Source organism: Brienomyrus brachyistius, chromosome 2, assembly GCF_023856365.1.
Source record: "Brienomyrus brachyistius isolate T26 chromosome 2, BBRACH_0.4, whole genome shotgun sequence".
NCBI lineage: Eukaryota > Metazoa > Chordata > Actinopteri > Osteoglossiformes > Mormyridae > Brienomyrus > Brienomyrus brachyistius.
Window position 1 is genome coordinate 8,021,008 of NC_064534.1, and position 27,535 is coordinate 8,048,542.

General features: G+C 45.2%; 1 protein-coding gene across 7 annotated transcripts; it reads right to left on the reverse strand.

The window, feature by feature from the left end:
* Positions 1-3,884: 3,884 nt before the first annotated feature.
* Positions 3,885-27,535, reverse strand: LOC125720122 (adenomatous polyposis coli protein-like). 7 transcript variants are annotated; one of them, XM_048995255.1, is made up of 16 exons: positions 27,409-27,535; positions 21,688-21,840; positions 17,021-17,102; positions 16,575-16,746; positions 16,223-16,331; positions 15,921-16,034; positions 15,160-15,234; positions 14,231-14,332; positions 13,413-13,511; positions 12,661-13,039; positions 12,479-12,574; positions 12,005-12,144; positions 11,847-11,924; positions 11,439-11,555; positions 11,102-11,316; positions 3,885-10,970 (listed from the first exon to the last, which is right to left on the reverse strand). In XM_048995255.1, the coding sequence occupies exons 2-16, from the start codon at positions 21,820-21,822 to the stop codon at positions 4,685-4,687; spliced, it is 8,199 nt and encodes a 2,732-aa protein (XP_048851212.1). In that variant the 5' UTR covers positions 21,823-21,840; positions 27,409-27,535; the 3' UTR covers positions 3,885-4,684. The 7 variants fall into 7 exon arrangements, with proteins under 7 accessions (XP_048851212.1, XP_048851219.1, XP_048851237.1 ...); XM_048995262.1 differs by having other exon boundaries at positions 21,688-21,843; positions 27,409-27,529; XM_048995280.1 differs by lacking the exon at positions 27,409-27,535 and adding an exon at positions 23,942-24,038 and having other exon boundaries at positions 15,921-16,022.

Here is a 27,535-nt window from a genome sequence, read left to right on the forward strand (position 1 = left end):
TACATCATATTTATGCACATCTTCACTGCTACTGCTTGGTACTTGTACTTATCTTTATTGCATGAGACTTTCAAGTAAGAATGTCAAGCGAGGAGACAGACGCGTAAGAATCTCACTGTATTTTAGTACATCCTGTACTTAATACAGAATTCCAGTTACCACATGCAGAGTCACACACGGAAGCACACATGCAAATACACACATGCACTCACCAAGGACTGATAAAGTGCTATTGCTTTTCATATAGGATGCCGTGCGACCAACTACTATAATATATTCCACTGTCATCAAACATTTAATTCCTGTTGCTATTTGTTTTTGGCTGTTTCCAGGCTCTTTGCTGCTACTAGACATCTGAAGATGTCCATTTTGTATATATGCAATGTCATATAGTTGGGGTGTGTGTGTGTGTGTGTGTATACACATATATATTGTATTGTACAATTTTTCTTTATTGTTATATTGTATAGTCTCTTCTTTTTATTACTCCTCTGTCTATCTGCTGCTGTAACAATGCAAATTTCCCAACTGTGGGATCAATAAAGGTTATCTTATCTCATCTTATCTTATCTCATCTTATCTTATCTCATCTTATCTTATCTCATCTTATCTTATCGTCTTGTCTCGATATACACGATCTTGCTATGCCAATAAATCATGAATCTGAATCTGGTTGGCATTAAGATGGTTGAAATCTGCAGCATAAAAGATAAGCAGACTGTTGATATACTTCGGAATGTTCCATGGGGGCCGTGTTTCTGTTGCAGTTATGTGAATGTGAATTATGCGTTCAAGGCCTGCCACAGTTGGCTGGCAGTCATTAAAGCAGGGGTTTGAGTCCAGGAAGGGACTAAAGGACACATTCCTCCATTATGGTGAGGATTTACTCAGTGTCACACCTAGAGCTGTCAGTCTGTAATCCATGTCGTGTGTATTAGCTGCCCAACGACGTTAATATTGCATACTTCTACAGCTAGCTGTGGATTTAACTCTACTAATTGTTTCATTTGAGATTTTTTTGTTATTTGAATTCTAATTTAGCTGCTAGTTTTTTATTTAGTTGGCAACTGATGCTTTGATCCAAAACATGCCATTAAATTAACAGTTTAATATAAAACAATCATCAAGCTACTGTATATACCACACTGTTATGGAAATGGGATAGTTGTAACTCTTTTATAGCGCCTTCCCTCTTATGAAGTTGTACTTTACAAGGACACGAATGACAGTAATCTGTATAATGTGGGACAATTTAATGGGTTATTGTGCAGGGGTGGTGTCTGGCCTCTGTGTCTGAGATCGTAAGGTCATCACATGCAGCAGAATAGTTACGTGCCAGGGGGGGGGGGGGGCTTATGCAGGCTAACCTTGCGCTGTGTCCATCTGTTAAAGTTGGTCTTACCTGTCAGTGTGTCACATGGAGAGCAAGATGGGATAGATGAAAAGAGAATTCGTATAAAAGCCGCTACCATCCTTGCACACACAAGATAGATTTACCTGTACATCAAAAGACAACAGTCATTAATAACTTAGGGGACTGTGAATGAATGCTTGGAATTGCTAAGTTGACTGGCTGAGAAAATGATAAAATGAAGAAGTATGCGGCAGAATCGAGAGCCCTCGGGGAAAGGTCAGATAAGGGGAAAATGAAAATAGTTTCATTACTTAGGCTCTTCCACATTACGCAAGTGCTATCAAGAAAAGTTTTTAGAAATTCTTGATGACCCTGGTGCCACCAATATATCAAGACCAACAAGTTGCACTTGGAAGATGTGTAAAGCTAGATTTTCAAGCTCTGTTGAAGGTCAGACTGAGACGCTCAGGCTGAGACGGCAGCAAGGAGGTGGTGCTGTGATGGTTTGGACTGGAATAACTGGCGGTGAACTGATCAGTCATTGGCAAGTTCCCGAAGGTGCAAATTTGACTGCAGACGTTTATATTACATTACTCAAAAACAACTTTGTGTCATAGTACAGAAGTAGAAAAATGACATGCATGCATGACAATGTTCCATCACATGCTGCCAGAATGACAGAAGAGCACTTGATAAAAACTGGGCTTCAGAAATGGAACCAGCATCTTTGCCTGATTTCAGTCAAACTGAAAGTCTATAGCAGATGATAAAGCAACATATTTATGCCTCTGGACATCGGTTTTCTTCAAAGTATGTTACTGTGGGGTGTTAATTCAACATCAGCAAGACATATTATACCTGCAGAAATCATGTGGAAGGAAGCTTAATCTTGGTCATGTCTGCCCATTAGTAAATAAAATCTTATAAAATCTTGGGGAATTGCTATGTAGAATCATTACAAGACCTATTCTATTTGTTCTAATAGAATGACCTTCAATGACCTTCATAACCCTATTGTTTTTATTGGTATTATATAGGTTTATATAACAATGCTAGAACAATGGAAAAACATATTTTGTTAAATCATAAATAATATATAGCATGTGACATGATTCTGAGCACCTATTTGTAGATAAATTATGCAAATTTGGTGCAATTTTCACTAGTATCTAATTATTAAGATATTTGATAATTCATGTCTTGCATTATAGCATGACACAAGGCGTACAACTAGTCTGACCCTATTAGACACGGCACTGGCCTGGGATCCTGGGATTGCGAAAAAACAATGGAGGGGATTGTTTAAAAGAGATATAAAAAGGGATGGATAGAAGCATTAGTGCTTCTGACAGTGTGACATTTCACCGGGTGCTGGTCTCCCATCGACTCTTCAGGATGCAATCTGCCGCACCCAGGTGACTCGGGGATTTGGACTGCTGAATACGATCTTCATTTCCACAATCTTGCCAGGGAGAATAGCTTTGATTAGTGACAAAGCTTCATGCATAAAGTCTTGCACTTGTTTCTGTAAGGAGTGCCTTGGGTACAGCAATGCATATTTCTTGAAATTATTAATAGTTTTCAAAACATATATGAGGAGACTTCGTAGGTATGGAGTCATGGCTTGTTCCTGTCTTGATATTTGGCTTGAGTGGTACTACGAACACTCTGCTATCTCTGCCCCAGTTAATTCTGGACGCACAGTCAGCAAGGTATAGCATTAGTCTGCACATGGTATAAAAACATAACTGCATTGTCAAAACTCAGGCAAGGTGTCTTTTCCTTCAATGGGGAAAGCAGCCCCCGACACTGACCTAATGCACTTTATTTTACCAAATCCGCTACAAAGAGCAGAAATGTGTCTGCTGGAGAAGTATGTCTAGCAGCACAAAGAACTGACACCAGTGTACCTCATAGTATAAAAACACAGCAAGGCAGAGTGTTGTTCATACATGTGAACTTTTCTGCAGTCAACAGCTAGATGGCAGAAAAGAGCAGATTCCCTTAAAAAAATGGTACAACGTGATCACTGCTATGCACAGATAATATTGAATACGTCGATGTTGCTAGATTTGCGCATCCAAATCCATGTCTGCTGTATTAATGCTGCTATGATAGGTGTTACCTATCCAGAATCAATTCTCCAGTTACATTAACATTTGCTTTGTTGGCGGTTATCTGTGCACAGAGCCCTGGTAGAATAGTTTACCACGCCCCTCTACTGAAGGATATTACACTGTAAATCCCAGCCTGTGAGTGGAGGTAAAAAATTCCTGGCACTACAGAGAAGGTGTTGCACAAGTCTGGCTAGATGATGTGTCAAAACAGGTGCTAACAGATAATGTGTCTGGATGTTTTTGATGTGACAGAGCATTTCAGGGCTCACACCTTTTCCTTAATGCCTCTTCTCATCCACAAGCAGTTCCCACCCCCATCCTGTACTTTCTTCAGCAGCAGAAATGAGAAGGTGGACCTTATAATTCAGGATACAATTAAAATAGTCAGTAAACACAGTCTACCAACTTCATGGTCAGTTTTGCGCCAAAAGCCTTCATTTATTATGGTGTTCTACAACATGTCATTTGTGACAATCTTCTTAAATAATCAACCTTTCCAACTTTATTGCATGAAGTCTCAGTAATTCACATTTGTAATAGTTTGGCAGAAGCCATTCCTGCATATAACATGCTCTAACAACAATGGTGGTGAATAGAGGGGAAATAGCTACAGTAGGAAGGAACATATCAATTGCTCAGATTTTAGAGTTCACTATTCACTAAAGTGAATTAAAACATCCTTTTATATGGAGCAACCATCTGAAAGAACAATCTACATCTTGAATTCTACTTTTAAGGTTCTGAAGCAACATTGTAAGGTTACGGCTCATGTTCGGAGCACAGAATGAGGTTTTGTACACTATAGCTACTAATTGACATTAAGGTAAGCACGATACTTTAAGAAATACAGACAAAGTTCATGCAAGAGAAAAAACAGGGCTGATGTATTGCAACATAATCATAATTCACCAATTAAACAAAAGTATAAAACAAATGCCATCACATGATGGCATTTTAAAAGAACATCAAGACATTTTAATTAGAATGTTTAAGCCAAGCAAGAAAGGAAATTAAATACATTTTAAAAAATTCTGTACAGTACAAATATGCTTACAGTACTCTCCAAAAAGACCTACCCTTTGACAAAGTGCACTAGTCACATTTCTACCAGCAAATACGCTGTTCCTTAATTAACCTTTAAAAATACACCGTTCTTTGCTTAGAACTTAGCAAAGTAGCTGTAAGAGAGCGAGCACCGAAATCAAGCTTTGTTTTACACAGAAGTAACAAGGTATGACCCAGAAACAGGCTTGGGACTCTCAGATCCACCAGGCTCCACAAGGTTCTCCTTGGAACCACTTTTCTTTGAGTAAGATGACACCGGTGTTGGGATTTGTGATGGGCGAACCACAAGGCCATCTGCACCACCTTTCCTTGAGCTTGGCTTGTAGTTAAAAGGGGTAACCCTTGCAGACACAGCACCACTGGGTGAACCTTGCTTGGCGGAGCCCGATGACCCAAAAGGAGTCCGATCGACAGCCGGGATTTCTCGAGTATCAGCTACAGCATTAGGCTGACCTACAGACTTATCCTCTTCACCACCTTTCTTTTCCTTCTTAGCTCTTGCAAGTAAATTCAGATTACTCTCAAAACCAAACGCAGAAGTATTCTCTTTCAACTTAGTTGGCTCAGGCCGCACTTCACAATTTTCTGGACTGGTTTCAGGTATGTTGCGAGTCATCCTGTCAGTCACTGGAGGTGTACTGTTTATTGGAGACTTCCCAGACCGTGGATTGTTGATTGGACAGTCTTCAATTCTCACCCACACATCCTCTGTCTTTGAGACAGCTGGTGCCATTGGAGGTGTAGACAGCTTGGAATCATTATCTGAAGAACCCTGGGATTTACTCTTATCCAAAGTAGAAGATCCGTGTTCTCTCACTTTCCTCCATGTTCCTTTTAAAGGAGTGGTAACTTTTTTACTTGACTTTGTTCCACGCACTGGACTTAAAACCAATCTCTCATCTTCGCTCTTTGCCTTTTCACTTGATTCCGATGAGGCCGAGAGAATGGAAGAGGAGCTCCCTGTTCTTTTCCAAGTGTTCACTCTGGGTAGTGATGTAGAATGTTTGCTGTTCTCATGCTTCCATGTACCAGATCTGTTAACTGGGAGTCTGGAAGGACTTTCAGACTGGGAGCGGGGACCGTTTTGTTTCACACATCGCCCATCGCCACTCTCAGAATGCTGACTGCGTGGAGATTTCCTCCAGCAACTTCCTTGCCTAGAGGAAGCTACAGAGATATCCTGTAAAGATGGACTGGAAACAGTGTCAGACTGTGATTGATTTGGGGATGTTGTCCTAGAAGAGGGAGACAAAGACTCAAGGGATGCAGACTCTTCCAGCTTTCGCTTAAGTGTTGGACTTGGAGCTTCTTTGATGAATGTAGACTGGCGCACCAGAGCAGGCTTTTCAGATTTATCAGATTCGCTTCCACTGGACTTTGAGGAAGGCATCTTTGACGGCTCAGACTTCGACGGCCCTGCAGCGTCAGTTTGATTTAGACCTTTCATAACAGATTCACTCTTGGGAATCCCACTACTTCTTGGAATACAACTTTGCTTAGGTGGAATAATTTGGTTCTGTCTACCAGGAGATGTATACATCATTCTGCCAGTACCTGGTGACTTGGATGAACCTGGAGACAATGCGCGTGGTATTTGAGATAATCTGCTGCCATTCCTGCCAGGTGAAATAGAAGCACGAGTTGATTTTATAGGTCTTACTGATTGCAAAGGTTGCTGAGATGGTCTTGACGGTGTGGAATCTCTGGAGCTGGACTGAGAAGACGTCTTACTTGATCCTCCTTGAGAACTCTGTTGATCACTAGGTGGAATAGGATCCAATTTAAGTGGTTCTTTGACATTCCGTGGCAACTTAGCACTACTCTGCCCCTGTGAGTATGACCCAGCAACACCTTTGGGATGAGTTTTCTGTGGGCCTGGACTCATGCTGGGAGATTGGTTTCTCACACCAGGACTTTGAATGGTTGCCCTGCCACGTGAGATAGCAGGAATAAATGTTTTCTGTTGAGAGGATGCACTGTCAGTGTTTGTTCGTGGCTTTCCAGTTATCAGACTTCTGTACACTTTCTTTCCCCCTTTGAGGCTTTTGGCTTGTTCTTCCTCCCTTTTTTTTGACTCTAAAGTACTGCGTTCCCCAGGTTTCAATATTTTAGGCCCTCTGTTGGAAGAAGGCGGCTTCTCTTCTTGATCCGATGTCAAATGAAAGGGAGATATTACAGAGATACCAGACTTCAAAGACAACACTGAATCTGTATCAGATGACCCTTGTCTGGAGAGGCTGGCAGCAGCCTGATTGAGGCTACTAACTACAGAGTTGGCTCCTTCCTGAATGGCCTTCCAGTCAAAGGAGTCTGAATCTGGCGAAAGAGCTTGCTCTGAAATTGGACTATCTATGTCTCCAAGGTCCAATGGAAGGTCGGTGTCTTCTAGTAAAATACCAGTCATACATTTACCATCATTCGTCTCATGGTTCTCACCTGATGTCCTGTGTAGCCTCTTCTTCTTTGGCATAGCAGAACTGATACATTCTTGCAAAAGGTCATCTTCTGAATCAATGCTGAGAGAACTAAGTGAACTATTTCTTGAGAAGCACACTGGGGTATCTTCAACATGAAAAGCCCTTGGGGTATAACCAGATGCTGGTGGTCTGCTTACTACACCCCGGGCCTCAAGACCTTCTTTCGGATGTGGGGTCTTATTGTTGTTCTCCTGGTCAATGTCACTCAGTGAACTAAGAGATGAGTTTCTAGAGAAACACACTGGAGTGTCTTCAATTGCAAAATTCTGCTTCTCATCTGATACAGGGCAAGAATGATCTTTTGACGCCTCCAGAAAAGATTCTGGCTTTACTACAGTCTTTGAAGGGGTCTTTAGGAACATATGTTTTTTGCCAGTATCTGGGCGGTCGGAGGTCCGCTCATGAACGGCTTTTGATTTCGTATTCTCTTTCCCTTTTCGGAGTTCAGATCTTTCTTTTGATGAATCATGATCATCATCTTCAAAGTCTAAAGAGCTTAAGGAATCATTACGTGAGAAGCAATAGGGGGTTCCTTCTATGGGAGTGTAATGATGAGGAGAATCAAAAGCAAAGGCCTGTCGCATTTTCGCATCACTGCTTGGTTTATTAGAAGGCTCTCTCAAAGCCATTTTTGGATCTATTTGTTTAGAACCCTTGATTTTATCAGGATATGGCACCTCTTGAGGAATACTGCTTGATGGACTCTGACATTTAGCCAGTTCCCTGTACTCACAACTTTGAGGCATTGGCTTTACAGGGGAAGTGGGCTTTTCTGCTTCCTGTTTTGCTTGACTTCCAGAAAGAGTATGCGGTGTCCGCATCTGATCAGTAATTTTCTTTACTTTGAGAGGCTTGTAACTTTTACCTTTTGGCATTGCAGAACTTATGCACTCAGCAAGAATGTCATCCCCTTCATCATTTTTATCATCTACTGTAGAGTTGCATGTTGGAGTATTTTGGCATAAAACATTTCTTTCGGTGCTCCTCACTTCTGAAACATTTTTCTGAGCTCCACTCACAGACGGCTCATTACTAGATAACTCGTTAGGCAGAGACTCTACTGTTAGATCACTCAGAGATGTTGCATTTGAAAAATTAATAGGGGTTCCCTCAACACAAAATAATCTAGGTGCATCCTCCCCATTACTGAAGCCAAATGGTTTTTGCTGGTCTAGATTTTGTGGGGCGCGCTGTTTATATACAGGAAGCTGACTAGGTTTACAAGTTGCACGTGCAGGTATTCTTGAAGTAGTAGGGGTTGATTTTTTGGGTTTTCTTGAAGGCTTTGTGGGCATAGCTAAATATATGCAAGCTTTCAATATACCTGTATCATCATCATCATCAGAATCAACCGGTGTGGTCTTTTCTGGTTCACTGCACATCTCAGATTTATCTTCATGTACTTCACTGCTACTTGGCTCAGGAGTATTTCCATTATTGTCGTCATCTTCATGAACTGGCGGCATTATTCTCAGCTCAGCATCTTTCTGGATGAAGGGTTCATCAAAGCTCAATGCACTCAAACTTGAAGCACATGAAAAGCCTTCAGGAGTATTTTCTGTAGCAAAATGCAACAGCACGTCATTGTCTGGAAGTACTTGGGCCTTATGGATCTCTGATATTACAACTGCATGCCTCTGGTCTAAATCTCTTTTCTCTGCATGGGAAGGTATTCTTGCCTTATGTTTTGCCTGGGGAGGTGGAGTTTTACTGCGGCTTGGGGGCATTGTTTGTCCTGGACTGTCTGGTAGATCACTTGGACTAATGATACCACTAACAATGCCACTGCATGGTTCACTCTGCACAGAGCTTGCAATAGAGTGGCTTTCGAAGCTCTCAAGGGAGCTTACAGAGGTACACCTGCTGAACATGAGTGGGGTCTCTTGCACATAATGCTCTGGAGGGCTTTTTGGGGTTTGAACACCACTTTTGGATGGGAATTTAGTTCTAGAGGCAATATCATTAGCCTTTTGCCTTGATGCATCATCGAGATGGGAACCTTGATTCCTTCGAGATTTCACACGAATAAACTGTGAACTTGACTTATTCTCAGAGGTAGACTGGTCTAGATGCAAAATGCCACTCGCCTCCTTGTCGGCAATAGGCAATGTTGGATAACGGCTTGCAGCTCTCGAGTTGCTCTCCCCGTCTTCAATTTCATCCTCAGCAGAAGACAGAGATGACAAAGAACTGCCTCGCGAAAAACAAATCGGTGTGTCCTCAACACAATAGGTCTGTAATGTCTCTGCAGTAGTAGAGGACACCTTACTTGCAGAGGTTCTTTGATGTACCTTGTTTGGCACAGGTTGCAGCTGGGCAGATGAGTTCTGTTGCTTTTGCCGACACGAATTTTTCAGTGACGTTAAAGTGGACGCCTTTTTGCCTTGGGTCATGTGATCCTTTACAGTGCTCTGAAGAGCTGATTTTGACTGCCCAAACATTAGCTTCTGGGTGGAAGGGCTTTCAGAATATTTTAAGCTATAATCTATCGGTTGATCTTCATGGTGGAGCTCTTCGCTATATTTAATACTATAATTCATTGGCTGATCTTCATCAGGTTGCTCTTCTTCAGAATATCGCTCACTGTAATTAGTTGGTTTGTCATCTTCATAATCATCTATGACACACACCGTCTGACTGATAGTGTTGTTAATCCCTTGACTGGAAGAGCCCCTACTTTGCTCTGAGCTTTTAGAGCTTCTCGGCCTGAAGCTTGCAGAGCATTCTGACTGCACAAATCTTTGATATGTAATGTGTTTTTCTTCATTGTCGCTACTGCTATCTGCATACAGAGGATAACCCGGCGTTTGAGGTTGTGCAGGTTTCTGATCAGGCCTTTTGGCGTCACCATCATAACGTTTAGATCTTAGCCACTTGCCATTTTGGCTGGGGCTTTGCTGGCCAGAATTCAACTGCTCATCAGAGTACTTCAAGCTGTAATTTATCGGTGTGTCCAGCTCTCCATCGTTCTCGTCCATATGATTGACTGTGTGTATCTTGTGGGCAAGATCGGCAGGATACTTCCGATAGACAGAACACTTGCTTTCTTCTTCAGAGTAAGAGTCGACTGAAGGCTTCATTTGACCTCTTTTACCATAACCATCACTGCTGCCAACACTGTGCAGACTGTCGCTTGAGGCTCGGTATTCAATCATGGCTGATGGAGCAGTTTTGCTGTACACCTCTGGCTTGCTATAACCATATGCATTCGAATGTACTTGTACAGTGGACACATGCATGTCTGGTGTAGTCACAGTACTTCTAGCATCTGGGCTTTTCTGCATGCCTTGCACTTCCTCCATAACCTTGGCAATCTGTGCAGCCGTCAAAGACATTTGCAGCCTCTGGGAAGGTTTATCTGCATGATGAAAGGGGTCTGGTCCACCTCTTCTCTCCTTATCGAGGCTTCGATCTCTCTCAACCTTAGAGCTTTCTACAACTTCTCTGGAAGCAGAGCTGGACAGGGCTGAAGCGTTAGTAAAGATGCTAGTCACATTGCCAGGACCAAAGGCCTCAGAGCGGCAAACCCCATCACTGTTGTGGCATCTGGGTTTTCGTCGGTGCAAAGCTTTTGGGCTCAAATTGTCAATATTATCAAAGGTTTCAGAGAGCTGTTGTGCATCAAGTTCCTCAATTAAAGCTTTCTGCTTCCTGAAGTGCAGAGAAGGTAAATTGGATCCCGGGGACATAATGTTAGCATCCTTGTACCTAGCAGGCCTATTGGCCATCAGGTTTCTTAAAGCTGCAGCACTGCCCATGGCGATCATTTTGTGCTTGGAATGGATAAGGTTCTTCAACATGCTCACTGCCCCCAAGTCCCACAAAGCCTCTTGGTCCTTGGCATTTCGTGCAGATAGATTCCAGAGGGTTCCACAAGCATTGCTGACTATCGTCAAGCTGTGGGACTTGAGATGTTGAAGGAGGGTCTGGAGACAATTATTCTCCCTCAGAATCTGCCTATATGTGTGGGAGGAAACACATCACCCTTCATTATCAACCAAATCTTATATTTCGGGACTGAAAGAATCCATTTCATTATGCAAATTTAGGGGGAAAAAAAAAGTTTTAAAATTCTGAACGCGACATACCTGTGGTCTTCATTTGTAGCTATGAGACTAGACACATTTCTCAGAATTCCGCCCCCACTTTCGATAATGGCCAGAGTATTCGTCTGACTCCTGAAGGTCAGTGTGCTGACCAAAAAGGCCAGCGCCGTCTCCACCTCACATATCTCAGCTTTATTCTCCGTGCAGTGGGCAGACAGGTTCCATAGGGCACTCAGGACACTCTTTAGCGTCGATTCCTTTAGAAAAATGTTCATTTCATTAGTACACACAATGTCATAAACCTAAAATGAGCACAGGCTTGCAACGCAAGAACACAGGAATCGGTCCATGGTACCTCAGTGTATTTGCCGCACTATACCTTTTTGACAACAAGGGCGCACTCCATGAGAGCTTTCACGCTACCCACTTCTCGGAGTGTCTGCTTACTGTTCACGTCGGCACGCCAGGACAAGTTACGAAGCACGCTGGCGATCACCTAAAAATAGAGCACAGAACATGGGGGAAGATCAAAAAGCGCTAAAAACAGTCAAATAGGACCGTATGATGTAGTTCATATGAGATTCGCATCAGTCGGCTATGCCTTTCAAACCAGTAGAATGTGAATCACGACTACTCATGCACAGCCTATGTAACGCGGTTTAGCCACTACCAGCATAAGTCATTAGTTCGACTACAAAGAAAATTGCTTCAATGTTCTGAAATGTTTTTGTTATTCGAATAATCTTAAGGGGTCTCTTCCATTCAGAGCCAGCTGATCCCTCCATACCTGCTGCAAATCCTCACTGTCAGACTTCAGCTGGGACACCATAGCTGCCATGCAGCCTTTCATGGAACACAGAGTGGCCTGGAGACAAACCAGACAAGCCATGAGTGCCAGGCCCATCCTGACACATACAGGGACTAGAACGAGTGCAGGATGCCCACCTTGTTGGCAACGTCTCCGAAGGTCAGGTTAGTCAGGGCCATGCCAGCGTACCGCCTCAGAGTGATGTTATAGTGGTCGGTGCAAAGGCCGTATATCTCACAGTCCACTTGCAGAAGCTCTCCAATAGCAGACAGTCCCCCTAGAGACAGCGACATGTTACTCTGGTTAAATGGTTAAGTGGCAGTTTCACCTGCTATTTAACTGCTAGATACATCGAATGTTATTTTCCAGACTAAATTTCCTATGATTATTCTGCAAGAATCAACATCAGTAAAAACCCACAATTAAACAAACAAAACAAATAAGAATCAAAACAGAAGCAAGACGAACGAAATCAACCCGTTGACCCTTCATGGTAAACCCAACAAACACAACCTGAGCAATCTTTAGACCTGCCGACCACAGTCTACTTGACAAAGCTGCCGGCACTTGGATACACTGAGCTGCAGACAGGAAAGCAGTGCGCAGTTCACCTAGCTCATTCATGGCGTGTCGGTGCTCCTCGTCGAAGGACAACTTCATGAGGACACACACAGCGGGACAGATCTGGTGCTCCACTGGAGAGGGCACTGGATGGGGAAGAAACCACAGCTGGATTACTGAAACACCAAGAGGCATAACTGACGGAGGCACCGGGAGATGGCGATAACCCTACTAGGGATTTTGTCGGGGTCCACTCCCTGGTCGTGGGCTTCCTGCCATGCCCAGCAGGTCTCGCAGTAGGCCCGGATCTGCTCCAGGAGATGCAGCACGCGGATCTCCCGGCGGCCGCGCTTGTCGTCGGGCTGCGAGTGGATGATGTTGTGCAGGGCGGCGCTGGCCCGGGCGCGCGCCTCCTTGCTGCCACGCGAGTTTCCCAGCAGCACAGAGTCCTTGTCGTTGCCGTGGAGCAGCTGGATGAGCAGCGGCAGGCAACCCGACTGACGCATGGCGATGCAGCTGTCCTGAGAGCTGGACATGGCCAGCAAGGTGCGCGACATGTCGTCCTTGTCATGGGTGCCCAGCATGGACAGGAGCGAGTACACCATTTCCACCTGCGAAAAAGGACGACTAACTTCACATTCGGAGTTTTTCATGCACACGCCTGTGGATTGACAAGGGAAACTATAAAAGGGGGAAAATGTAACACGACCACAGCAGATCTTAAGTTTTAAATTCTAACACACCTTGAACATTACTCCTTTAAACTTCTAACAAAGGAAGCGAACAAGCTTTGGAAAGGGTGTGTCTAAAATGCTAATGAGGGACTGAGTCAGAGACCAGAAATCGCCCAACGCTACATCAGCCCTTCCGAATCAATATGGCCAACCCCTTCCCTGCACGAGCGAATATACGAGGAACAAAGGCACTGCATGGCGACTCCAGAGCCGTTACCCACGCTGCACTGCTCTCAAATTCCCTGGTTACCTTGGTTCCAAGGTGACTCGTCAGCCTGCGTGGGACGGAGTAGCTGCAAGCGAAGCTCACGTCACTGGAGGCCTCGTGGTCCATTTTAGCAGCTGAAGCCTAAGGGGAAGAAGTCGGACTTAAGCGTTCAGATCGACAGCAACGATTAAACAGACATTCGGCTAAAACCGTTTTAGTGACTGACAGTATCATGTCAATTGGTCAAACTCACACAGCAGAGAGGTAATATATAATTTACGAGACATTAGCTTCACAGAATTTTCTCTGGTGAGAGAGCTCAAACATTATAGAGACATAGCAGGTAAATTCATATTTTATCTATCCACAAATATATTGGTCAAGTTGTAATATATATATATATAAAAAATTATCCTAGTACCAAAAATAAAAATCAACCCAAACATGGGAGGTACATACCTGAAAATTTTATTAGACATATTTATAAATCAAGAGAAGCTGAAGTAATTAAAGCAACCAATCTGTACTGGTGCAGTTATCTACAATGAGAGAGTCTGGGTATATTTAGGGAAATTCATCTTTCACTATAAATCTATGCCTGTTTGTAATGAAGCGGAGGTGAAATACAAATTCTTTGTTAGGAGCTGAAAAACTTTCACCTACCATATACAGAATTATATACAAAATATAGACATCCTCCTTTATCTAGGCAACTTAAATGGGTACCAGGTAACCCGTGTGTCCACCCTTTCTTCCAAACACTGTCCCCCCACCTGCCACGGGCTGTCAGTGTCTCACATGGTCAGGAAGGTAAATTGGGTGGCGTCGTGATAATGCTCCCACAGCCTTAGCGGCCTCACCTGTCCGCACCCCGCAGCTGCGGTCCCGAGCTCGCTGCCGGGAGGCTGGCTCCTCTCGCCGGGTCTGTCACAGTCACGCACGGCCGGCTCACGCCTGCTCTTCTGAAACAGCAGAAAAGGTGGTGACCAGACAGACCTACCTGAACTGGCTGCTGGGCAGCGCGACAATAGCAGGGGAAGGAAGCATGCAGACATTTTACAGCATGGGGCACGCAGGAGAAAAACGAGGGGGTTCCTGAACTAGTTCAGCATGAAACAAACTGGATGCGAGATGCAGCAGACAGGTCACACGATCTCTGCTAGTAACTATCCGCCTGTCGTGTCATAGTTTTACGCTTTGTTACAGTGAATTATTTCTCATTATCGCAGGGTATTAAAAGAAAAGCAAATCAGCTACACCAGCATTTCCCAATCCAATCCTCCGGGACCCCTATACAGTCCACATTGCCCTATACAGTCCAGCTCCTGGTATGGAGCAAAAATATGTACTGCATGGCAGGGAGTTGGGAGGAAGCAAAAGCATGAACTGTCGAGGGGTCCCCAAGGACTGGATTTGAAAACACTGGTGTAGCCGATTTGCTTTTCGATAACCTTTAATAACCTTAAATTATGAGACATGTTTCACTGTAACAATATTACTGTCTGAGGTTACACGAGGACTGGAATGAGAAAAATAGGGCGACACTATGCTGGGAGGGAAATCTAACAGGTTAGCACTGAAAACACAGCCCTCATCTCTGACCATAACCATGCAAGACTGTTCGCTCTCTTGTTACATGGTATAATATTGTGATAGGTGCTTCAAGGACATTGCCAACGCATAAAATCAGTACATATAACCACTAGTTTAAACACGGAATCTACACAGAATACCACATCTATTATCTACTGGCCTTACTGGGAATAATGGTTGGCCAGGTGCTGCTCACCTCCAAGTCCGCTGACTCAGACTGCCGGATCCTTGCCAGGTCTCTCTCAATCTGCTGAATGCGAGCCAGCCGTGCCTGAGAACACGAAATGAACCCTCAGAGCAGACAAATGAACCGGGGGGGGCCTCATGATGTCATATGAAAACAAACGACACACAAAACTTCAGGCAAAACGTGTAGAAAACCCCACACAGAGGCTGAATCCTTTATGCATAAACTAATCAGCTTTCACTGAGAAAATTATAGGTTTCTCACAGCATTCATTCATTTTTCGGTTTGGCAGGATTGGGAAGATGATCTAGGCAGGGATACACATGGGATTGGGTGCCAGATGTACGGCAAAGCAAACACAAACGTCAATGACAAACAGAAAAAAAAAAACAAACATCGGGTCCACTTGACCCAAAAAGTGTCTCAGGCCAGCAGACATGCAAGTATGAAAGCTGGTGTGCAGGGGGATGTGGTAGCTGTGGATAAGAAGCCATTTGCTTCATTATGACCTCAAGACAAATTCATCTACATTAGGTGAAATAATCGCAACAATGTAACCTCAAACAAATTAAGCAAGTGCCCAATGTCAGCCGGAGAACCAATGGTCAAACGATCTCAGAACACACAGTTGGAGGACATCTACTGTAACCTACAAGGGCAGCTGAGCATTTCATAACGTGAAGCACCTTCCCGATTCCTCAACATTTGACAATGAGCTCCATCTCCATAAATAGAACTTGTGACGTGAACCAACAGGAGCCGAGACAGACCTGCGCCCTCCTCTCCATGTCCTGGCAGGAGCCCAGCTGCTTCTCCATGGCAGCCCGGATCTGCCGAGCCTCATACTCCAGCTGCCTCCTCGACATGTCCGTCTGCAAGGAGAACTGTCAAGTATAGCGGCGTTAAGGCGACGTGGACGTCAACATCAGGGTAAGGATCCTATGTTCTCAACTGCAACGCCATCTGCTACCTTCCTGCAATAGATCCATCTCCACCACCTGCCCCTGCTTACTCACCTTCTAAATCATTATACAGAGTATTTACCCAACCCAGATGCTTAGGTAACACTCACTGTCTCAGTCAGGGGAAGCGTGTCGATGCGTTTGGTGAGATTCTGGAGCTGAGTGTAGTACCAGTCCTTCTCCTTCTCTTCATTCTCCAGTTCCGTTATCAGCAAAGTCCTGCCACAGAAAGAAGGGCAAACACGTGCCAATATTATGGTCAGCCCATCCAAAGGTTCTGCTGGTTCTGCACAAATAAATAGGTTGAATCAAAGTTACATGATGCTCGGATGGGAGAGAGGTTTCAAGTGCTTAAATTAATCTTCAGACCAACGGGATTCTAGAAAGCACCACAGCCTTCTCAGCTGGACTAGCAGCCCATAGCAGTCAGCAGAGAGGATGCAGGCAACAGTACTCCCTTACCTCTCCTTCTCTATTTCCTCCAGGTAGCCACCATTCCCACCTTCCCCTTTAGGGGGCCCTCTCCTGGGCGCAGAGCCCGCGGCCACCGGGCTGCTCTCGCCAGAACCCTCGCGGCTTCCATAGGAGCGCAGTGACGCCCTGGACCTCAGCTTCACTCCATCAAGATTCATTTCTAAAGGGGAGCGGTAGGGCAGTTCAGTGTGAGAACGGGAGACCAGCACCACATGGCAGGTGTAAAGGCGACCTTTCTGCAGTCTCTGGAGAACATTTCTGCCATTTCACAACACATGCTACAGTTAGACTGTAGGTACACATCAAACAAACTCATGGGTATATTTGACCAGGATAGATGACTGGTTCCAGTTCTCCAAAGACACTTGACAGGCATTAAAATCAACAAGATCACCAAAGGATCCAAGTTATACGTTGGGCTGGCTGGCTCCTACCTTTCAGTCGCTCCAGCAGGTCGGCTTGTCCGGGTGAACCCAGGGACTCTTCAATGCTGCCTCGCAGCTGCTTCAACACTTCCTTCAAGAGACAGTGGAGAAGAGGCCATTGGGTGTGTAAGACAGCTTCAGATCTTCATCCCAAAAAGTAGCCCTGAGGGCTTTTACCCATACAGGTCAGGGACGTGACGCCGTAGAAACCTGACATTCTGATTGCTCAAAAATGTCTTTTCCTGGGACCTGCTTTAGTCAAGTGGGCATCTCACATCCTGTTCTCTTTGACAAAAGCGTTGCACATTCCAAGCGCAAAGCCAAACCGAAGACACAGTTTGCAGAACCTGCAGTAGTCTCACCCCAATAAAACTTCATTTCTACTTCTAGGTTATTTTAAAGCTGCTTTTGCCGATACCCCCTGTATCACATAAAAAACATAAAAAAGTGAGTAATACCTGCTGCACATAAAACCTAAAACAAACACAAAGAGCAACTGGCTAAAGTGACCCAGTTGTCGTGCTCTAACCAATTTAGTCCTTTGATGAGCCACACAACCAGCCACGTGACACGGTAAACGAGGGTTTGTTTGCGACATCCGCTCCATTTTAAACATCCTACCAGATATTTTACTGCTGCCAAACTAGAGATGAATTACAAGGTAACTGTAAGTACCACACCCAAGCACTGATGCATTCTCCATGTGTGATAATGGCTACCAAAGTCATTGTTGTTTCAGCAGCTATAGCCTGTATCAGCCTCGATAAGCCAGTAACCCTGCTTCGCAGTACAGGCCACTGTTTCAATCATTTTGGATCATCACTACAGAGCACAGTGCTCAAACTAAATGAGAACTCAATCTAAGTGGGAAATCAGAGTAAAAAATTAACCCTGCTCATAGCAGCAAGTGACCAAAAACAGACTAACAGTGAAGATTCTCCATCTTAAGAAGAGAGGCCATAACACCCAGAGCACTTTAACGCAAACCTCAAATGGACAGCGGATTAACAGAGGAGACCCCCCCCCCCACCCCCGAGCACTTGGCCACTCGCATCAGACTCAGCATGATCTTCGAGGGGCTAGGGCAGCATTTAAAGAAGACAGCTGTACCCTCCGTCTGCACAAAATGCCACCCCACATAAATAGCAAGCTTCTATTTTGAAGAACCTTTAAACCGCTCCACAATTATCAAGACATTAAGCAAAATACATTCAATCAAAAAGCTGAATACACGACTCGCTCAGCAGAAACGGTCTCTTCCCTACCTGCCATAACCGGGTTGTGTTTGAGCTCCCGTTCTTTTGCACCGATGAGTCATTTAAGTCCGCTTCAGTCGATCTCCGACTCTTGCAGACAGCCCTCTTACTACGAGCTCACAGCCCTGGTTCTGGCTCACCTGGTCACGCACTACAGATTAAGTGGAACAATCCTGCCAAACGCCATGTGCCCTGGATTCATCTCAGCCTTCCCTGCTCTTCCTTCCATGCATTGTTCTCTCTTACTGTCGAATCCAAAGCATTAAGTTCTCATCCCCTCTGGCTGAAAAGCACAGAGGCACTCTAAGCTCCTCCCCCATCCTGAAATACTCTGGATGTTCCAACTTTCCACGTTTTATACGTATTAATACTGCATCATTTTTCCTGCACCTCATGTGCAACCAAAACACATCGACCTTCCATAATTCTGCTAAAAGTCAAGCCAAATTTGGCAAGTTCTCCACTTTAAATTTAGAAGGTTGCAGACCATAGAACATGCTAATTTACAAGCCTTCAGAGAAGTTAAATATTTTGTAAACTGTACTAACCACTAACATTAAACATAAAATCATTCTAAAAGGGTCTGTACAGATGTTCTGGCATCCCAGCCAGGGTGTAACTAAGCCTTGTGCCCAATGCTGTGTGGGATAGGGTCCAGTCCCCCACCACCCCCCCCCACACCCAGACCAGGATAAGCAATTCAAAGATGGATGAAAGGATGGGTATAGGTTGAATAGCTATTAAAAAAAACGCTGAACTAATTTTACAAACTGAAAAAAAAGCCATCACTTTAAATAATGTAACATACAAACTAATTCACACAAAAACACTGAAATGTTGCAATCATATCATTGTTTATTATACTTCTGCAAAAGGTTCTGCAACAGTCACTTGTATTTAATACTGGTATTTAATACTGGTATTTAATGGAACAGAACCTGAACTGCATTTCCCCATTGACTCAAACCTTCATACGTAACAAAAATGCTTCCAGATTTACAGATCACACTATACTACATGAAGACTTTTCAGGCATTCAAGACCTCAACAAATGAGGCACGATGTGATGTAACACGTTGACTCGCATCCCAACGGCAAAGAATGGTCTCCTTATACTCAGCTGCGGAGAGCGACGTGCCAATAGGGTGCCGTGTGCATGGGTGTCTCCTGCAGGTACACTAAAGGTCTGGGCTCTGCAGATAGGCAGGGTAGGTGGTCCTAGGTACCTATACAGACACACCTCGAAAGATTTTTATGTTTGATGCCCACAACACACACACACTTTTAGTTTTTTGATTGTCAGATTTGTTATAAAATTGAGTTACCCCTTTTGACTGAAAAAAATGTCCCCACAAGGACAAATCGGTTTTTAATCTGTTTGTAAGGACATTTGTACAATGTAATTTACATTAGATTAGCAGACACACATACAGCTTAATGAATTACCGGATATTGTAAGAATATCTTTATATTACCATATATTACCAGTTTCTATACACAAAAAATAGGTGATTCCCCTCAGACTTGATCCAGTAACTAGTTTTGAACCATTTGGTTAGAGTTAAGAATGACTGCTTCTGTACTAGATGTCCAAATCAGTGTCCACATGATATTATTCATCAATTCAATATTACAGATCTGTACTTACAGCCTTTAATCTTATAAGGAATATCTGTAATACTAAACTCTGGGGTAACACAAATGAAACACAAAGATTAATAACCACCAAACAAACTGAAATCTATTCCACCAAAAGAAGCTGGGAATAGCCGTTTGATGGTCCCTGAAGGGACAGAACACTGCATCCAAATGTGGAACAATCGCCATTGTTACGGCTACTTAACAGAAGCGAAATCAGAAAATTTCCCGAAAGGAAGCAACAGAGCACAGGAAGAAACACAGTACACTTCCAGGCTTCCCAGATCGACAGAGGGAACAGACCATAGCAGCCCACAAAACCTCAGAGTCCGAACAACCACGATAGAATAACTTACCGTGAGGGAGACGCATTTATATGCAAACGAGGAGCCGGTGTTCGGACATGCAGGTCGACCCCTCAACACCAACCGCGGCCAAACACAGCACCATGGCTGCAGATCCCGCAAACTCGCGCTGCATGCTAAACTCCTGCCTCATCTTGCGTCGGAAGGAAGAGGAGACTGCAGCTGGTTCCTCTCGAGAGGATGCCGGCCAGCTGCCCATTCCTGCCCCCCCCTCCCAGACCCCCCCAGCACTGGCTGGGTGTCTGGAAGTCACGCCTTCCTTAGGACGGGCTGAACACAAAGGTCGCCTTTGACTCGGCCTCCTCGTGTCATTGCACAAGTACAAATAATGTCCATTTCTGCCTCCTCTGGGCACAGTGAGGTCATTGTTACGGATTATCACATCCGATATAAAGACTTATCTGTCAGAATGTAGGAGCGGCACAGCGGAGATCACACCTCGGATAATTAAATTAAAACCAGGACATTAGCCTCAGCTCTTTATATTCCAGTCTCAAGAGCAAATGGGAGCTTATGGTAATGATCTCAGGTTAACCTTGGGTATAAAGCACTTGCATGTAGGATCTGCAAATACCATGAAGTTATCGAGATCCCCCTACATGCAGCTGCTTCAGGGATTCCCTGTCGGACAGACACACGTCCGCTAGCCTGGGTCGGCCATGTTCAGTCTGGGAGGAGCCCTGAGCACCACACCCAACAGACCAAAACTCCTAAAAAGCAGGAGGAGGTCTATACAGCCAGGCCTCCTCCCAGAGGAGAAGAGGAGCAGTGCTACAGTTCTGGTACGAGGAACTTCATGTGCATCACATGAGAATGACTGGAGCCATGTTCTCTTTATGAATTTACATTAAGGGGTGAATGTCTATCATTTTCTGGCAGACAGAGCATTGAGAACCGTGGACAGAAAAACCATTTCATTTAGCACCGCAGCAGGAAAGAGGCCTAGCATGACATCACCAGGCATCTCCCATTAAAGGGCCATGTGGTCTGGATGCACAGGAAGACGGTCGTTAGGAACTGCCTTTATCATCACAGGCAGAAGCCCACAGCACAACGCACTGCATTACAGAGTCCCCCTCTCGCTTCATTGTAAGCTAAGCCTATTTCCATATTCAATGATGCTTTGAATAAGACTTGTTTCATTTAGTCTGCCAGATTTACCTACCTGACATTTCATGTGCAAGCAATTTCCTTAAACACAGTGAGACTTGGAACCGTTCCGCTCATTCATCAGAGAGGAACCAAAATATTAAAAAAACCCAAGGAACCGTTGAGGAACCAAACACTGCAGAAGGTCTGACCGAGACCGAACTGCCGCTTGACCCTCATTAGGGTATTAGCGCATTAGGGTCCAACAATTGTACCTTCTGCTAGCAAAGGGTATGTTTTAGGTGAATACAGTTCCTCAGCTGCCCACCTTCATGTTCAGAGCCTCCGTTTCAAGCTTGGTCAGGTGATTGGAGTTGTCTTGTAGCTCCTGGCGCAAGTTGCAGTTCTCCATCTTCAGTGCTTCCACCTGTCTCAGCAGTTGATCGTAAGACGCAGTGGCCATCTTCGACTACTACATGACCTGCTTGGGAGACAAAAGCATGCATGAAGTATTTGTTGTTTAATTATTTTAATTCCACATTTAGCCAACCGACATGATGCGGCTATGAAAATGTGTAAGCAGTGAACTGAGGCGTGGAAGGGAGCCAACCCTGTGTGCAGTTTGAAAGGATAACGAATTGCAGTCCTGTTATGGTCTTTGATGTAGGACAAATCAAGTGTTGGAAGGAAAAAAAAAAAGCACAAAAAAATAAAAAAAATTTAAAAATCACAACCACAATGACAGCATACAGAACCCACAGAAAAAATAGGGTTTACTACTGATTTTGCTACTGGTTTTGAACAACTCATTTATCAAGTTCTCAGTTAAAGTGGCAGAAGTGCATATTCTGCATGACGGCGGTTTTCCACGCATACGAACGCTGCATTCCTCTGATACCGTGCATTACTCAGCGATGCTGCACTGAAGGCTCGACGTCCACGGAGGCCCTTGGAGACCAACAAAGCAGGGCTTCCTGCTAACGGATGCAACTTTACGCCCATCACATTCCTGGCTTATTAACAGGCTTTTTTCACAAAACGTAGCCTCTCCTCACAGCTCAAAACAAACAAGCTTAACATCATGCTAAACGGTGGATCATACGGTGTGTCGTGTTTGTCCCACAGCGGGCGAGTCCCGGACGAACAGCGGGGTGCGCCAAACCGATTAAGATACAGATTCGCTCCCCTCCAACCTCCTGAATCCACACGACTCGACTGACCTTCGCCAGGACAGCCAATAGTGCGAATTATCCGAGCGGGTGCCCCAAACTGCCCAGCTTTGGGACTGTAAATAGCAAAAAAAAAACTAGGAGAATGTTGTTTCAGGAGGACACTCCAAGAACCAAAGAAGAAGCGTGTAAACATGAGCATCCCGGGGGCTGGATGCTAAACATTTCAGCTGCCGCAGGGAGCCAGGCATGATAAAGACAACGCGGAACACGAAAGCGAGAGGCAGGGTCACCGTCAGCCGACGGCGGAGAGGCCGGAAAGCGGGGTTCAGAGCTGTCACAGCAGATTACAGCTATTTCACCTACTGCTGCATTTCACCAGCAAAACCCCCAGAAATAGAATGGGACTAAAACGTCCATCCCTGCACACTGGAATATCCCCAGAGCGACGGCAGCACCTGCGATGCACTGGGTTAATGTGAAAAGTCACAGCAAAAGCAGCAGAGACCGAAGCACAAAGCAGACCGTGCAAAGCATCTACAACCCACACGCTAAGAAAAATTCTAAGATAAAATCAAGGTTCTGTTGGGACAGAACATCAATTTAATCAAGCAGATATGACATGCAATAGACACGCCTGACAAGTAATTAAGGCAAATTTAATTGCACGCACGGCAAGCAGGTTGAGGACAGTTAAAGTAATTAACGGCACTGACGGTTCCACTAACAATGGGGGGAGCATCATACATCCATTTTGGTGAAAATAATAATAAATTAATTCTGGGGGGGAGGGGGCTAATTTCAACACAGCTTATAAAGGTAACAGATGCCATTTCTCAGAAATAAACGAGCAACCCCCCCCCCCCCCCCCAATCCCCCCACCCCATTAGCAACACCCATTTCGTCAAGGCGACATGGGGCTTCAATCAGCGCGGACAGACGGTGGGGTCCATCCCGCGAGAATGCCCATCCGATAGCCGTCCACCTGCGTCCCCACGCGTAATCCAGCCGAGAACAAAAGCCCCCTCCTCGGGGAGGTGGGGAGGGGACCCCGACGCAGCCCAGCAGCGCCTGCACCCAGAGCCCACCGCCGCCCCGCGGGGAGCCCAGCGTGGCGACGAGAGACCCCCCTACCACGCCGGCGGAGCGCCGTGCTGCCCCACAGAGCTCGCCTGTTATTCTCCTCCATAGCACAATGACCCCCTTTCCCCCCTCCCCAAGCCTCCACTCAGACAACACATCCACCCCACACCGTGTCCTCGCGCTTCTATCAGCCCAACCCCCGGAACAAAAGGCACGGCAGGCATATTCCCCTCTACCATTACTAAAGAGACAGCATGTGCATTGTAGGTGGAGAAGAAGGAACCATTTTAGCAGTCTGGTTAAAAAAAAAATAAAAATAGGAGAACATACCCCATCTCGATGCCTGCCTCCATCCCACCTCCCTCTCACTGTGTCAGCGCTCCAGCCCAGCGCACCCAGCCATTCCAGTCACGTGGGCTTGCTCTCCACCAATCAGACGACCGGGCAACAGTGCCGCACTGCTCGACAGCCAATGAGGGCTGGCTTGCTTCCAGCAGCGCACACAGCTGCTTCATCCTCCTGTCAGTCCGGCCCCCTGTGTGGGTGGGCGGGGCCACGTGCTCAGACAGGTCGCTGGCACAAGGCCAGACTATTCAAACAGCTCTGAGGTCACACCAGCTGTCGCAGAGGTCCAGTGAGAAGAGGCCCGCAATCCAAGCCTGTCAATAAAACCCCCATCCCCCAAAATTCTCTCCCCCCCCCCCCCCCCCCCAAACAATCATTTCATCCATATAGCATTTCAAACGACCGCAAAGGGTCAGCCGTTTCGAGACGCAGTGTCCCTGCTCAGGCCTCGTCCTTTCAAAAATCTGGTCACATTATGTCGCAGATTCAGTTCCTAAAAAGCCAGCTTTCAGCTGCACAAACAGTCAGCAGGCAAAGAGAAGACAGAACTGCTGGAGCAGAACAGAGCTTCACGCTAAAGCCCGATAGGGGAACGGCCATTATACTGAGTTGAGAATTACCAGTGTCAGTACAGGGATGAAAACAGCACAGTACAGACCCACAATACGACGCGCAACGCCGGTACCAGTCACTCCTCCGAGGGTAGAGGAGAACACAAGGATGGGAGAGACACCAGAGAAGAGCCAATTCTTCTCTTTCATACCCTAGACGACCCAGATGCTGGTACATGCCGAGCCCATCACTGCTCCAAGTAGAGACCTATCTGCATCTTCATTTTACACACATTGGGCAGATACAGACATTACTGCAATATGCAGGAGGGGGTCCAAACAGCCAGGGACCAAGGAACTACTCAGGGCAGCAGCTGGTGACCCAGCGCAGTGCTTCTCAAACCACGGGTTGCCAAATAATTTGGGGAGGAGGGAGTGCAAATAATGTTCTGAATATGATAAAAGTTTGAATCCCCCTCCAATTAGATCAGTGTATCAAACAAGAAAGGGGTTTTAGGGGTGTGAACGGTTTAAACCCCAGGGTTGCCAGTGTGATGTCACCGTCGGGCCCTTTAGCAAGGCCCTTAAGCCTTAATTGCTCCAGTCTGACCCTGCCTTCTCAAATAAATAAACCTTGCTTTGGATAAGCAAAAACGTAAACGTAAATATTAATGTAACTTTAACATACTAAACTGAAAAGGGATAAAACTTCTGAAATGTTTATATAGGATGCACACCAACGCTGCTAGAGAGGAGGGCAGCTTTCTCTCAGACGGTCCTAAGCAGGAGAACGCTGGGAGCTCAGATGAGGCTGCCTTCCAAAATGCTAAACTTCTATATATGACTCAAAACAACTGGACACCAGTTAGATACTGGGTATATTAGCATCACAAGAAAGAGGGAAAAAAATACGCTGATTCCTCAGCTGTTCCTAAGTGATAAATATAGGGCATGTTACTCTATCCCAGGCATCACAGGAACTAACCATACAAAAGGCAGTCTACAAGATTTAACTCTAAAGGCTCCTTACATCAAATGCTAAACACATTAGCATAGGTGCTGTTTTTTTCCCTCAAACAAGCCTGCCTGCTTTGTAACACGGCGAAAATAGGGCCGTATCCGATTGTCAGCCTATACAGGCCACACCTACGGAAATTATCTCCCTATTCTGTGCTAGACAAAACAAAGTCACAGCACCAGGGCTGACTGTTCTCCAGCCAAGTGCAGCCTGAACAAAGGTGGGATCTGCTTGCAGCAGTAATGCATGGGGGGGGGGGGGGGGGGGGCAAAATCAGACATCCGGCCAGCATCCACTTCGGCATCCTCTAATGCAGTGGGAAAAAAGCCGTGAGTGTGACCCACAGTGGGGGGGGGGGGGCAGACCAGCTCACCTTACAAAGTGTCCCAGCAATTTAGACTTACGCGACTATTCCAATCCACCATTATATTACAATGTTCCTTATCACACAATTTTGAATTAGTCAGCTTAAAAATAAAATAAAAGAATCAATTCTTAATTTACTGGGTAGTCTGAATACAAAAATAAAAAAAACAGATATTAAATTCAATTCAATTAATTTTTATACAGCGCCTTACCCAATGCACCTGATGACAATGTGAGGAAAATTAAATGCATTAAGAAAGATGCTGAAGAAATAGGCATGCAAGGGAACACAACACATTCAGAATCTTCTGCAGGCCCTGCAGATAGCCGCTACCAACACCCTGCCTGCCTTTACAACACAGCCAAGCAACCAGGCAGCTCTGAAAGACAAGTTGCCATGGTGATGCGGGATGCTTGGATGTATGTGGTAGATGTGAAAATGTCCTCTCGATTCAGCCTAGCAGCCTACCTCTGATGCCTGAGATTATGTCATGTTTCTACGCCTCATGGTGCATTTATATTAGGTATGCAGGGTTCAGAGGGTAAGATTACGTATCAAAACCGGATTTTCATGCAGGATAATGCTGAATGAACTGGCATCCCATCCAGTGTGTACCCCTGTCTGGAGCCCTGTGCTGTTTGGAATAGGATCAGAATCCAGGATCCTGTCAAGGATAACCAATTAGAACATCAATAGATGGATGGTTAGATAGATGGAAGGAAGGTGAATGATTATGACACACAGGGTTGGGGAAGGGTAATGTCCATATGTGGACAAGGTAATTTACAAATAGTATCATTTCAACATGCTTGGGGAATAACGCAGCTAAACTGTCAGTGTTTAGTCTGTGGGTCATCCGCTCTCAGATCACTACCCATCTGCAGGCTGGTCGGTCACATGACCTACAAAGTACTGTTTACTTCAGGGCTCCGGCTGACCGATGCTCAAAACGGGAGTATCGGCGCCAGCAAGGACAAAAGTCATCATTGATGACAAAAAGAAAAACTTTATTTCCAAACGGCACCCGCGGTTTTAAAAACACTACTGACTGATGGTTAACTCCGCAGCTCGGGCAGCGATAATGACATTAATTATCACCTCCTGATACGATCCTGCCAAAACCGTCGGATCTCACTCGCGGCACGTTAATCTGTAATCCTTCCTATTCTCCAGGAGAAATCAGAAGCTTACGGGAAATTGTCTCTAGAAATACGGAGCAATAGGGCCAACTATTTTAGTTAGTTAGTCTCGAGTTACAGCCACCCGAGGCTCGCACTTTGCTGTGTTTTAAAACTTTTGAGATACTGGGAGTTATTCGACCAAAAACTAGAGGAGAGAAAAAACTAATAAATATTATTGATTGCAAGTGAAAAGCTAACCAGCCAAAAAAGCATGAACCAAAACATAGAGATAAGAGATAACCCGTGCATGCAGCTGGTTAGTTGATATGTATACTATTTGGTTTGGTTAGTTATGCGTGATATTTTAAGGATGAACCCTCGTCCCATTTCCTCACCTCTCTGCTCGTCAGTATTTCGACCACCAGCTAATGTCGAGGAGCCGATCCGGCCCAACTGCTACCTTCTCCATACCGCCGTCCTGTTAAAACAGCGTAACTCCTCCCTCGGGGCGACGCCATGCTG